We start from the raw sequence: 12,910 nt of genomic DNA on the forward strand, positions 1-12,910 counted from the left end.
CTGTGATTGTGATGCTGTGATTGTGATGCTGTAATTCTGAGTGTTTTATGTGCTGCAGAACAGGAACCTGCTGTAAAACAGCAATTATGCTGAGTCAGGCTTGATTTTTAATAATCTTTTCTTGTTAAATAAATAAATAAATAAATCAAATCAAATCAATCATCAGCACAAACACTGAACGTCTTGAATTAAAATGTTTGAACTAGTTTAGGAAAACTAACCTGAAATTTTAATGTTAGCAGAGGCCATAAAAACACTAAAACCTCCCAGCTGGAGGAGGAAAGATTTGTCTCTGTTTTATTACATCCTGTAACTCCAACCTGACACATCATCAGCTTCACCGCCTGAGTCCTGGTGTTTATTTATTAAGAAATATGAGTGGAGACCTCCAGGTGGTGTTCCTCCTTGTAATTTCTAATGAAAACTATCCTCCCTGCAGGCTCTGTACCACGGAAAGTTCATCGACACCGGCTTCACGCTGCCGTTCTACAAGCGGATGTTGGACAAGAAGCCGACTCTCAAAGACCTGGAGTCCATAGACCCGGAGTTTTACAACTCCATCATGTGGGTCAAGTAAGTAATGAAGGTTTTTTTATCTGTGGTTTTAAGTAAGTAGATTTTATTTATKGAGCACTTTTCACAGATAGACCTCACAAAGTGCTTCACAAGGAGCAGAAATAATAGAAATACAAACAATATAAGCAGAAAAAGCTTATAATAAAACAAGTTATTGCAACTAATAAAATGCTAATTAATACATTTAGCTAAAAGCTTGTCTGAATAAGAGTCTTAAGCTGCTGCTTAAAGAAGTCAGCTGAGTCAGTCACGTGGAGACACGAGCACGGCGGTCCACAATTGAAAGGACAGGTCCCCTCAAGTTTTAAGCCAGGTTTTAGGAACCTTCAGGAGATTTTGACTTGAAAATCGAAGATTGCAGCCAGAAGAGGAAGGAGTCAGTATTTCTGTGATATATTGAGGAGCCTGTCCATTAAAAGCTCTAAAAGTCAAGAGTAACATTTTTAAATGAATTATGAATTTGACAGGAAGCCTCTATAATTTTTTTTTGTTTTGTTTTATATTCGCAAGAGTAACTAACACTTAATTTAGAAGTTAAGGCTTAGAAATCATCTCATGAGCAAGCAGGTTTTTAAAAATAAATATTTCAAGTTTTCATTTTCATAATTTCTTGAGATTCGTTTTGAAGTCAAACCAGATTTCACATCTTTAAACTAAAAAGTAATGTTTTTTTTATTAAAAGTTTATCACTCTCTATATTTCTAAAAATATTTTGGGTTCAGATGCCAAGTTTAGAAATTGCTTAAAAATGCCGTAAAGAAAAAGTTATTTCAATGAGACATAATCCTTCTTTATTTTGAATATATTTTATACAATTGTAGACATTTAAATTAGTACAGGGGCGGCTGTGGCGGAGTGGTTAGGGGAGTTGTCCTGAAACCAGAAGGTCACCGGTTCGATCTCCTGTTCCAGCCGTCTCAGTCGTTGTGTCCTTGGGCAAGACCCTTCAGCTGCCTTGCCTACTGATGGTGGTCAGAGGGTCCGGTGACRCCGGTGCATGGCGGCCCCGCCTCTGTCAGTGTGACCCAGGGCAGCCACCATCAGTGTGTGGATGTGTGCGTGAATGAACACCTTGGAGTCCAAGTGGATTTAATAAGGCGCTATACCATTTCAACACATTTACCATTTTACAGTTCATGTTAAATATGACTCTGCTAGAAGAGATTAAAAGTTTGTAAATGAACTCACAGAAAACCTGAATTTTCTCCTTCCTCGTAAAGTTTTCTGATCTGTATCAGAAATGCTGCGCAGAGGAGCATGTGACATCTTGGTTAAAACAAGTCTTTTTGCATTTAAAAAATAAAAAGCTCTATCCTGAAGTTTACTCACTTCTGGTTAGTTCCAGATGATTTGGCGAATGAGAATAAACGTGTGCAGTTTTTGGAACTAAAATGTGTTTGTTTGTCCAGAGAGAACAACCTGGAGGAGTGCGGAGTGGAGCTGTACTTCGCTCAGGACATGGAGATCCTGGGGAAGGTTTCCACTCACCAGCTGAAGGACGACGGAGAGAACGAGCTGGTCACGGAGGAAAACAAGGAGGAGTACATCAGGTGAGATGGCAGAAGTTGTTGGAGCTGAGCGGAGCGGGAGGAAGATCAGACTTTCTAAACGAGCTGTCGTTTCCCGCCGCAGCCTGCTGACGGACTGGAGGTTCACCCGAGGGGTCGAGGAACAGACCAAAGCTTTCCTGGACGGCTTCAACGAGGTGGTTCCTCTGGAGTGGCTTCGCTACTTTGATGAGAAGGAGCTGGAGGTGAGAATGAAATTTACTTGACCCAGGCCTTTAACTAAGCTCTGAAATACAATTAACAAAAACAACAAAACCCAGGACTTTTTAAGTCATACAAAGAAAAATAAACAAACATCTGATGGGGAAAAAATCTGTAAATCTATAAAAGTTGCTTCTTTGCTTTCTTTGTGGCAGCTGATGCTTTGTGGGATGCAGGAGATCGATATGGCCGACTGGCAGAAGAACACCATCTATAGACATTACACCAAGAACAGCAAGCAGATCCACTGGTTCTGGCAGGTACAGACACACTGAACACACTTATAGATTAATATAAAAAATAAAATTATCCATCTTTATTGTAAGAAATTAGATCAGAGTCCTGAACAAAGCATCAGTGAGACTTTAACATGTGCAGTGTCAATAAATTGCCACTTTTTTCTCTTAAACATCATAAATCCAGAGTAACATTCCCTGGTCTCAGCTTTAGATTATTTAGATCAGTATCAGAAGACTTATAAACATCTTAAAAGGAGATCTCTATAAAATAAGGTTGTTGTTTTTCTTTCCTTTTTTATTTTTTTGCTTCTGCAGGTTGTGAAAGAAATGGACAACGAGAAGAGAATCCGTCTGCTCCAGTTTGTAACAGGAACATGTCGGCTGCCGGTGGGAGGCTTTGCTGAGCTCATAGGTACACTCAGTGTGTCCATGTCAGAATAACAGGATTTAACTTGTCTTTCAGCAAAATTTGACATAAAAATACAGTTCTTGGGATTTTTCTCATTAAAAGTCTGAAATCACATTACAGATGGGTTATGCTTTAATTTGAATTTCAATGTTAAAAAATAAAAAAGAATTGTATAAAAAATTCAAGCTTAAACATAACCTTTGATTCACTCCTGCAGGAAGTAACGGTCCGCAGAAGTTCTGCATCGACAAAGTTGGAAAGGAGACTTGGCTTCCAAGAAGTCACACATGGTGAGATGCTCTGTCCCTGCTGTGTGTAAACAGTATACTTCTTTCTTTTTCTTTAAGAATTTATAGAGGAGTATATTGTATATTGTATATTTGTATGTATATTTGAATTAAGCTGTTTGCATGAATAATTGAATGACTTGTTTAAAATAAATGGATTTTAGAATCTGTAAAATTGACTAAGTTAGAACCATACCTACCGTTTCCTGTGGTACTTTTTTTTCTTGCAGGCCTGCAGTCTGTCTGTTTTTATTTATATTAAAGTGCAGAGAAAAATAATAACTTTTTAATTAAAGTTATTAAGTTGCAGAAGTGGTGGCAAAAAAGACTAATTTCTGCTGATATTGATTTGATTTGATTTGATTTATTTATTTAACAGGAAAAGAATATTAAAAATCAAGCCTGACTCAGCATAATTGCTGTTTTACAGCAGGTTCCTGTTCTGCAGCACATAAAACACTCAGAATTACAGCATCACAATCACATCATTATACACCATAGACACAAAGACAAACAAGCATAACAAATTTCAAAAAGGCAGCATTTGCAAAATCGGACGTCTAAATATGAGCACAACAAAAAGTGTCCAGCAGATGGCAGACAAGATTCTTCTTAAAGGGCTGTAGTTTTGAAATGGACTTTATGTTTTGAGGAATGTCATTCCATGCTTTAATATAAACATAGAAGAAAGACCTCTGGCTGTAACAGTTTTTAAAAGTTGGTAATATCAGTTGTCCTTTTGTAACAGATCCAGTTGAATGACCACTTCCAGAATTTGATTTGGGCARCAATGCACAGAGAGTTCCATAATTGGCAACTTGGAGGATCTGAAAATATAAATTAATACCACTATACAAAACATAATTCTGAAAAGTCACCTGTACAGTGATGAGTCCAACCAGGAAGTTTTTTATGAATTTTGTAGGCCCTGTTGTAGAGCCTAACTATGGGTTCTAAGATTTCATTTGTTGTAAGAGATCAAACAGGTAAACAGTACGACATGGTTGAGAGTATAATGGCATGAAGATAGATATTTGAAACAGAAGATGTCAGATTGGATCAAATTTTTGAATAAACGTATAATTTCTTATTAATTTTGTTACAAAAATCACTCAACTAGCTTCTGTGGAGAAATTCCTCTGCAATCTAAATTTCTTCTCCAGTGTTTTAAGTGTTTTAACAATAACCTATTTGTCTTTTTTTTTTTTAGCTTCAATCGTCTAGACCTGCCGCCCTACAGAAGTCTGGAGCAGCTTCGAGAGAAGCTCCTTTTTGCCATCGAGGAGACGGAGGGATTCGGGCAGGAGTGACGCATCGAACAGAAATTAAACTGCAAAATAACTTCTGTTAATTCAACAACATTTTACCTATCGATCTGATTTTGCCTTTTTTTTGTTTTGTTTTGTTTTCATTTTGAAGCCCTGACCTGCAGCAGGATCGTCTTTATGAACTTAATTATTGGAGGATGAGTGTGTTTGTTTGTGTGAATGTGAATGTATGTGTGTGTGTGTGTGTGTGTGTGTGTGTGTGTGTGTGTGTGTAGTTCCTCGTGTTAATGCTGTTTCATCTGCGTGAGTTTGACCGGATGGCACATGCACCCCTCCCACAGCTCCACCCCCAGCTTAGAAACCGCACCAACAACCCGACGGCGTTATAGCCTCAAAGATGACACAACCGAGCACAGCTCCCCGCAGATGCAGTATAACATGTCTACCAGAGAGAAAACCACTTTTTAACATTTTAAAGAAAAACAGCAGCGTACGAGAGGGACTGAGATGTTATCAGGAACTAGTGCACCTCTGTTACAGAGGTTAGAGAGAGGAGAACTTATTTTTTATTTTTCTGTTAATTGTGGAAGTCGGCGTTTTCTTCTTGTACAGATCATAAATAAATACGATTTCAGTTGTAATCTGTGTCGATGCTTTTTGTGTAACAGTTTAACATGATTCAGACACACTTTGGTAAAATTACCATCAATAGATTTTATTGCACAAAGAGTCTATAGGAACTTGATAAAATCAGACATAAGAAGTTGTGATAAAACATCAGTTGCGGTTAGCTTTTATTAACTAATATTTCTGAAAATGTATCATCAAATAAGCCTTTGAAAGTTCTGAAGTGTTTTAATTCCATATTTTCATCTAATTATCAAAATTTTTGTGACCACAGTTCATAATTAATTCAGTGTAAACCTAAAATTATTTATTTTTAAAAGCGTGTAATGAGATTTTCCTGGTGAAACTAACAGTCGTCTCACGTTGACGCTTGTCATTATGATCAAATAACAAGGAATGAGTGTCAGATTTCATTGTGGAAACTTAAGATTTTAATTACTGTCACAAATATTCCAAATGTTAAAAAATAGGTTAAAAAAAAAACCTTCATGAAATCATCTTTTACTTCAAAATTTCCTACATCAGGGAAGTTTTTTGTTTATTTGATTTATGAAAAAAAATATGAATTTTTTAGCCTAGGTTCAGAATGGTCCAGAACCTCATCAATAACTCAGCCACTATTTTCTTTTTTGTTGGTATTTTCACCTCATAAAGAGCTGATGCAAAGATTTTATGTTCTGAAAGATTGTTTAAGAAACACAGTGATCAAACTCAGTATAAGTGTGCAAAACTTTACAGTTTTTTATGTATTCTCAGTGATCTGCAACTCAACTATACAACCAAATACTTTTTTATTTGTACCTCTTACAGACAATAAGAGCATTACATGTTGGAACATCAAAGATAACTTGAATAAAGTTGACATAATTAAATCCAGCTCATTTGAATTTACATACTAAAACTAGTCCAAAGGGAGCGATTGTTGTCAGAGATAGAGCTTCGCCTAACCCGGCAGCATTTTCCACTCATCAGGACTCAGTTTGTGGTTTGGCCTGCGGGGTCTCAGTAATTGAAAATACATGCTTGGATGTAACCAAACAAACAGACTTTTGGTCATGTCATCCCCACTGTCAGTGTGCCATTGGTTGTTCAGAACGCCTGCAGGCCAGCAGTGATTACCGTCTGAAACTGGAGCTTTAAGCAGCGGAAAAAAGTTGGGATGTACAAAGCAACAAAGGACAATTACTGAGTCAACTCACTGAGCACACACGGGCCTGGAGGTTTGAGACCCCTGAGACAAAAGCTCCTACTGTTTGAAATGACTTTGAGATGCAAATTAATAATGATGTATTTGTGAGAAAGACACAGAAGCAAACAAAAAGATGCCAAATGACAGAAGATTGAGGCTAGAATGAATAAAGTCGTTTAACAGAGTTTTATTTATAAATTTTCTATGTATTTTGTGAGATTTTTTTCCCCTTGAGAAGCCAGATTTCATGATGAAGCTCAGACCTGTTACAGGTGGAGGCAGAATTATGATGGTTCTGTGCTCAACATCAGATGGACTGTCTATAGGTGATTGAGCCAGTTTAGTTGGATTTGCTTATGGTTGTGTATTTGGAGTGATATTAGGCATTTTTATTGAAATCGTTGCCTCAATATGGGAAGAATAACATTCAAGTGCTGTGTAAAACAGCACTTAAATATTATTCTTCCCATATTATGAGACAAACTAATTTTATTGAAAAATTGGAATAAAGGTGGCCTTTATTCCAATTTTTCAATAAAATTAGTTTGTCAAGCCTATTGTTAAGCGATGGCCCTCTTTTGCATATGACTGACCTGTTTGTCCAGGTGGAGGCAGTGCTTATAAGGCTGAGTTCACCTGAAACTCATCAGACTGAAGAAGTCTCTTGGATGAGAGACGAAACATTTCACTAAAGAAGCCATCCAGAGGACCTACTTATTTTTTGATTTTTTTTTCCTACCTGGATTACTGAGATGCATCAGGACAAAATTAGTTTGTGTTTCATCAAAAATTGGTGGCTCAATAAACAACAAAAAATAAAATATATGAAAATGGAAAGGAACAAGTAATTTTTTCAAAGTAGATTAAAAATGGGGGGAATAGCAAGCTGCTGAATGAAAATAAATAAACACAATAAAATCTTCACATAGCTAAGACTTTTATTGTGAAGGTCACGCTTTCTGCCATCTCAACCCGGAAGTGATTCATCCCGACGCCAGAGAAGTTCTGTTTCTTGAAACTTGAACCAGTGTAAAAACGTCTCTGTGGGAAAAGAGCAAAATAAAATAATCTCCACTAATTTTATTCACATTTGTGCTGCTCGCTTGTCTTCACTCGCACTACTTTTTACTCGTTTAGAATGATAAACGCGGATGAAGTCGCCCGGTTGTGTTACGATCATTTCAGCCGGTTGCCCCGGCGAGGGAAGCCCGAGCCGGGCAGAGAGTGGACCCTGCTGGCCGCTGTGCTCAAAATCACCCGCTGTGCGAACTCTGACTCAGGTTAGACAGCAGAATAAATACTACAATATGATCTTGCATTTAAACTAAACTCTTTGCTGCCACTTGTTTTTTTTTTTACACACATCAGTTGAGAAGGAGGTTGTTTCCATGGGAACGGGGACCAAATGTATTGGACAAGCATCTATGAGTCCTAATGGTATGTGCTTTTGTTATTTTGTTAGTTTTTGGTACATGTTTAATATTTAGTCTTTCTATCAGTTTATACATAATCAAGATTCTTTGTAAAGATTTTGAGTTCTGGGGGAAATACAGACTATAACTTAAAATATACTTCAGTTAAATGATAACCAGTGTTTAAAACTAAATGTAGTGTGTTTTCCATTCATCAGCATGTTTATTTTTAATTACATTTAGGTGATATTCTTAATGACAGTCATGCAGAGGTCATCGCCAGAAGGGGCTGTATCAGGTATTGTTTGTTTTGTTTTTGACTCTTTCTCTTGACAGAGGTCGTGAATCGAGTTCAAACTGTTTCTAATGTGTGTATTTGAAGGTATCTGATCCATGAGCTGCAGAGAGCCGTTTGCGGTCAGAGCAACTCCGTGTTCTGTTCAGCTGGTCAGCAAGGAAAATGGAGGCTACAGCCAGGAGTTTCCTTCCTCCTCTTCACCAGTCACACTCCCTGTAAGTAAAGGATGCTTTACTCGTTTTTTCCTTTCGGGTTGTGGGTGAACTGATGATCCCCAGCAGTGCAGAGGTGGCACACATCTATCACATGGCCACGTAGAGACAAATAACCATTCACGCTCTCACTCCCACATAGAGACATGTTAGAGTTACCTAACAAACATGTTTAGTTTTTTGTAAAGGCAGCACACCCCTGGTCCAGTAGAGCTATTTAAACAGAATCTGATAACTTGTTTTTTTATCACAAGGTGGCGATGCCTCCATCATTCCGATGACTGACAGCCAGTCTAAGCCCCGCCCTCCTGTCACATCTGTAAGCAGCAGTGAGGGCAGTGATGGAGGCAGGAACATGAAAAGGAAAGCAGAAGAACCGAGTGAAGGAGGAAACCTGAAGCTGCCTCGTTTCGAGGAAAAGGACGCAGAAAAAACGAAGAACGACGACACAGAACCGATTTCACAGAGCGACTCGTCAAAAACGCCGGACGATGTTTCACAAGCTGCATCAGGAGGCTCTGCGGACTCCAGTCAGACCGAGCAGGTCCAGGACATTCACAGGACCGGAGCCAAGTGTGTCCCGGGCGGCCCGGTGGACCCTCTGCACCCAGGGGTGGGGTACCACAGCACCGGTGTGCTCCGTGTGAAACCGGGCCGAGGAGAGCCAACGCTGTCCCTGTCCTGCAGCGACAAACTGGCTCGCTGGGGAGTGGTGGGCTTTCAGGGTGCTCTGCTGGCCCTTTACCTGGAGGAGGCCCTCTATTTCAGCACCGTGGTGGTGGGCAAGTGTCAGTACAGCCAGGAGGTGATGCACCGAGCTTTGATCAGCAGGTGAGGACTTTTCTTCTACAAGAAGATTTTATTGGACGTGTTTCTTTATTTCTGGATAATTTTTTCATGCCACCTTTAAAATATTTCAGTGCAGAAATAATATTTATTTACTTTTAGCTAATTTACCAGCAACTAATCAATCTGTTTACCAGCTGACTTTCCTTAAATCTTTTGGGTTTTGATCTTTTTTTTTTTTACTCGCAGGTGCTCTCATGTATCAGACCTCCCTGCTGGTTTCTCTGTATGTTCACCAGAACTGCTTCAGTCCAGCCTGGAGTTTCCCTTTAGCCAGARCCAGATCAACCTTCAACACCGAGCCAGTCAAGGACGTGTCTCTGCCTGTGGAGCAGGTGTGTTCACTAAGAAACAAAACAATCCGCTTTAATCAATAATAATCATCTAAACAGATACTTCTGAAACATCTGTGTGGTTTTGTTTAGTAAATAACAGCGTTTGTTTCAGCCATAAGCTGGTGTAATGTTGCAGAACAGCCACTAGATGTCACTGCTAACGGGTACAAACATGGAGTCACCAAGAAGGTTATGGGAACACCTAAATCCAGGTGAGGTCTGCTTGTTGTAAGACATAGTTTACTTTCTAATGATTTTTTTTTTTTTTATCTCTGAAGGCTTTTATTTTTTATGTTTGTGTATTTTCAGATCTCTTCTGTGTAAACTGGAGCTTTTTCATTCATTTCTGTCTCTGGTGGCGAAAACTGAGCCTTTATGTCTCCCTGACTCTCTCAGGTAACTTAGCCTACACCAATCAGACGTGTTTTATTCTTTGTAAATATTATGACAACCTGCTGTTTACTCAAAGCTGTTTAGTAGTTTGTTTCCCTCAGACATAATAYAACTAGGATGTATTTGTCATAGAGTTGTAATAATTAAAATGTAAGAAATTAGGGATATTCAGTGTGACCAAAAACACATTTCAGAGATCATTAGTTGGAAACTATAATTAAWTTATAAACATATCTTCAAATATGTGACTTATGAATTTGATAAATATAGAATTTTTTAGAATATATTTAAAAAAAAGACAAACCTTTTTAATTTCCTCCRTTAAACGTGTTACAGAAAGTTTTCAAAACAAATAAAACACTGTTGAAAYACATTCTTACAGAACATCTTGTCCCTAAATTACGCCACACAGCCACCACTCCCCCTCCATTGTTGACTTGGTTTTACGTCTTCAGGAAATAGACATAAATAAACAGAATGTACTCTGAAATAATGGAAGGAATTCTTACTGTTTGTGTGCACTCGYKTGTGTGTGTGTGTGTACGTTGTGCAACTTCAGCAAACAAAACAAGATTTTCTAAAAAATCAGAAACTAGCAAATATTCTTATTCTTTACAGTCACAAAGAGCTGAAGACAAACAAGTCAGTAATTATTTACTTCAGATCCAAACTCTTCAGCTGAGCGAGAAACTAAAAACAACAACCTCCTCAAGTGGAGCAGGTCAAAGATCTCAGAGTTTGGTTCACATATGAGGGAAGAATGGGGCAGGGGATCAACAGATACCCTCACCGGTGCTCATGAAGTCTGGGTAGTGACCCAAAGAACCAGATTACAGATACAGGAGGTTGAAATGAGTTTTCCCTGAAGGGTAGCTGGACCCCCACCCCACTCAGTTCTCCAGGAGAGACTCGAGTAGATCACATCAGCTGAGGCGGTTCAGACTTCTGACAAGGATGCCCCCTTGATGCAGGCATGTCCAACTGGGGGGAGACCCTGGTGAAGAACCGGAACTCTAGAGAGACTATCTCTGTTATCTGGGAACGTCTTGGAATCCTCCCAGAAGAGGAGAGAGGTCTGACCCTGATCAAGCTGCTGCCCCACAACCCGACTCAAATACCAGAGTAATGATCTCWGATGATATGATACCTGTGTCTGCAGTGGTTCAGATCAGTCAAATTTCACAAGCACGCATGTGTTTTCAGATTGTGTTGAAACTTTTAAAACTGTTAAAAACGACCCGTGAGACCCCCAGTTTCCCCCTCCTGACTCTGGTTTTCTGTGTTCAGGTCGGCGCAGCTGCAGACCTACTGGGACTACAAGCAGGCGTCCCGGGGGTACCAGCAGGCCTGGCAGCAGCTGCGCAGTCAGGCCTTCCCTCTGTGGCGTCGCAGCGACAGAAAGCTGCTCAACTTTCACTGAAAGCTGACTCCGCAGCAGGAATGTCCTTGTCTGGCTCCGTGAAACGCCGTCTTTGTTGCAACACAAACCTGGAGGTCGGCAGGTGAAAATAGCCACCAGCCAGCAGGTATCGTCTTTCCCACAGATGGAGAGGCAGGAAAAGTCTCTCTTCAGAAGAGACATTCTGGTGTTKAATAAAATGCTAAATGTGATTCCTTCATGTCTGTTGGCTCAGCTGCTCCGTGCTTCAGGATGTTTCAGCTTCCCACAGCGGGAGTCTCTGCTCTGAGACCCCGAGGACCGCTCCTCATCGTCGGCGCGTCGTGGCGTTATTTTTACATCTCACGCTGAGTGCAGCTGCCTGCACAAACTGAACAGTTCAACCTTTAATAACCTGCAAACCTGACGAGTGAGTTTCCATTTTTTGTTGGAAGGAATGTGTTCAATATTCTCATTTATTAAGAGAAAGAAGGAACAGTTGAGCCCTTCATTGGAAACCACTCATTAGTCATTAGAGAACTCATTGTGTTTTTGCTTCGACTCATCAGATTCCCCATAATTTAACCTGCTAACAGTCAGCAGCACGCTGCAGCTTACCACCAGGATGAGCAGAGATTTGTTTTAGTTGTTAATGTAGACGTGTTTCGACTTGTGTGTAGACTGCTTCCATTTGTGATAAACACTGAAGGAACAATGAGCCCCAAACAATGACTGAGACAAAAAGTGCATCGAAGGGAAAAATCGATGTATTTTCTTGTACAAAAGGAATTTTAATGCTGGAATAAATGCMTTCATTCTGATTAAAATCTTGATTTTGCTGACTGCATCAGAACTTTATTTAAATTAACACAATTTTSTATTTAAAGGGCCTCAAAATGACTTTTATTGTGATTTTTTTAAATAAAACAACTGACCTCCAGAATTACAAAAAGCAAAGATAATAAATTGAATACAAGAGATCATCAGATGAAAGACAGAACTCTTGTCTGAAACTATTTATCACCCGTCACCAAAGGCTAAAAGGCGATAATGTGATTTCATGTATTTTTTTCTACTAAAGGGCAGTGGTTCACTACAAGAAAAAATAAGAATAAAGAGACTATAAAATCATATTTGAGCTATTTTTATTGATTCAATTTTGTGGCTACATTGTATTTTTTTACATTACTAAAATCCCTTCATGTTTTTATTTGATGGTCATCAACATTTCACACATCGATAAACTGTGTTGAAATAAAAAAAAGYCTGAATTAGCTTTAGCTTTTATTTGCACATGGACGGTTTTTTACTGAGGTACAGAAAAGGGTGGAAATATTTGAAATGTTTCAGAAACTAYGGCTGCAGTCGAAAAATATCAGTTTCATTTGTCAAAAGAAACCCAGTCTGTGGTAATGGTTCCTGTGTTTTTCATTTAGCAGGTTAAAATAMGTCAGAAAATACTCAGATAACAAAAATTAAGAAATTTGGGAATATTTGTATTAGTCTTTGAAGAAGAAGTTTGATGGATCTAAATTTAGCTTGCTTCAGAAATTGGTAATTTTGCCATATAAGATTTAATGTTGACTTTAACTGACCCAAATATGTAATTCGGAGTAACTATGGTTACCCAGTGTTTTAAAACTTGACCCAGGTAAAACAGATAGCTTAAGCT

The 12,910-nt window shown here is 38.9% G+C and overlaps 2 protein-coding genes across 5 annotated transcripts in view; both read left to right on the forward strand.

The window, feature by feature from the left end:
• The window catches only part of wwp2 (WW domain containing E3 ubiquitin protein ligase 2), a 41,854-nt gene extending 36,665 nt beyond the window's left edge, over positions 1–5,189 (forward strand). For all 3 annotated transcript variants that reach the window (XM_014033528.1, XM_014033537.1, XM_014033548.1), the window contains 7 exons: positions 440–573; positions 1,986–2,126; positions 2,209–2,329; positions 2,501–2,605; positions 2,900–2,996; positions 3,211–3,283; positions 4,491–5,189. In XM_014033528.1, coding sequence (XP_013888982.1) covers positions 440–573; positions 1,986–2,126; positions 2,209–2,329; positions 2,501–2,605; positions 2,900–2,996; positions 3,211–3,283; positions 4,491–4,590 — 771 coding nt within the window. In that variant the 3' untranslated portion in view covers positions 4,591–5,189. The remainder of the gene's footprint in view (positions 1–439; positions 574–1,985; positions 2,127–2,208; positions 2,330–2,500; positions 2,606–2,899; positions 2,997–3,210; positions 3,284–4,490) is intronic.
• Positions 5,190–7,272: 2,083 nt separating this feature from the next.
• Positions 7,273–12,081, forward strand: adat1 (adenosine deaminase tRNA specific 1). Of its 2 annotated transcripts, XR_001312547.1 has the most exons (10): positions 7,273–7,644; positions 7,733–7,801; positions 8,020–8,074; positions 8,159–8,289; positions 8,541–9,117; positions 9,322–9,467; positions 9,580–9,679; positions 9,777–9,863; positions 11,148–11,386; positions 11,495–12,081. XR_001312547.1 is itself a non-coding variant. In XM_014033631.1 (9 exons), exons 1-9 carry the CDS (start codon positions 7,503–7,505, stop codon positions 11,278–11,280), a joined length of 1,440 nt encoding a protein of 479 aa, XP_013889085.1. In that variant the 5' UTR covers positions 7,273–7,502; the 3' UTR covers positions 11,281–12,081. The 2 variants fall into 2 exon arrangements, 1 of the variants encoding a protein (XP_013889085.1); XM_014033631.1 differs by having other exon boundaries at positions 11,148–12,081.
• Positions 12,082–12,910: the final 829 nt, after the last annotated feature.

Source organism: Austrofundulus limnaeus, unplaced genomic scaffold (genome assembly GCF_001266775.1).
Source record: "Austrofundulus limnaeus strain Quisiro unplaced genomic scaffold, Austrofundulus_limnaeus-1.0 Scaffold7, whole genome shotgun sequence".
In the NCBI taxonomy this organism is placed as follows: domain Eukaryota; kingdom Metazoa; phylum Chordata; class Actinopteri; order Cyprinodontiformes; family Rivulidae; genus Austrofundulus; species Austrofundulus limnaeus.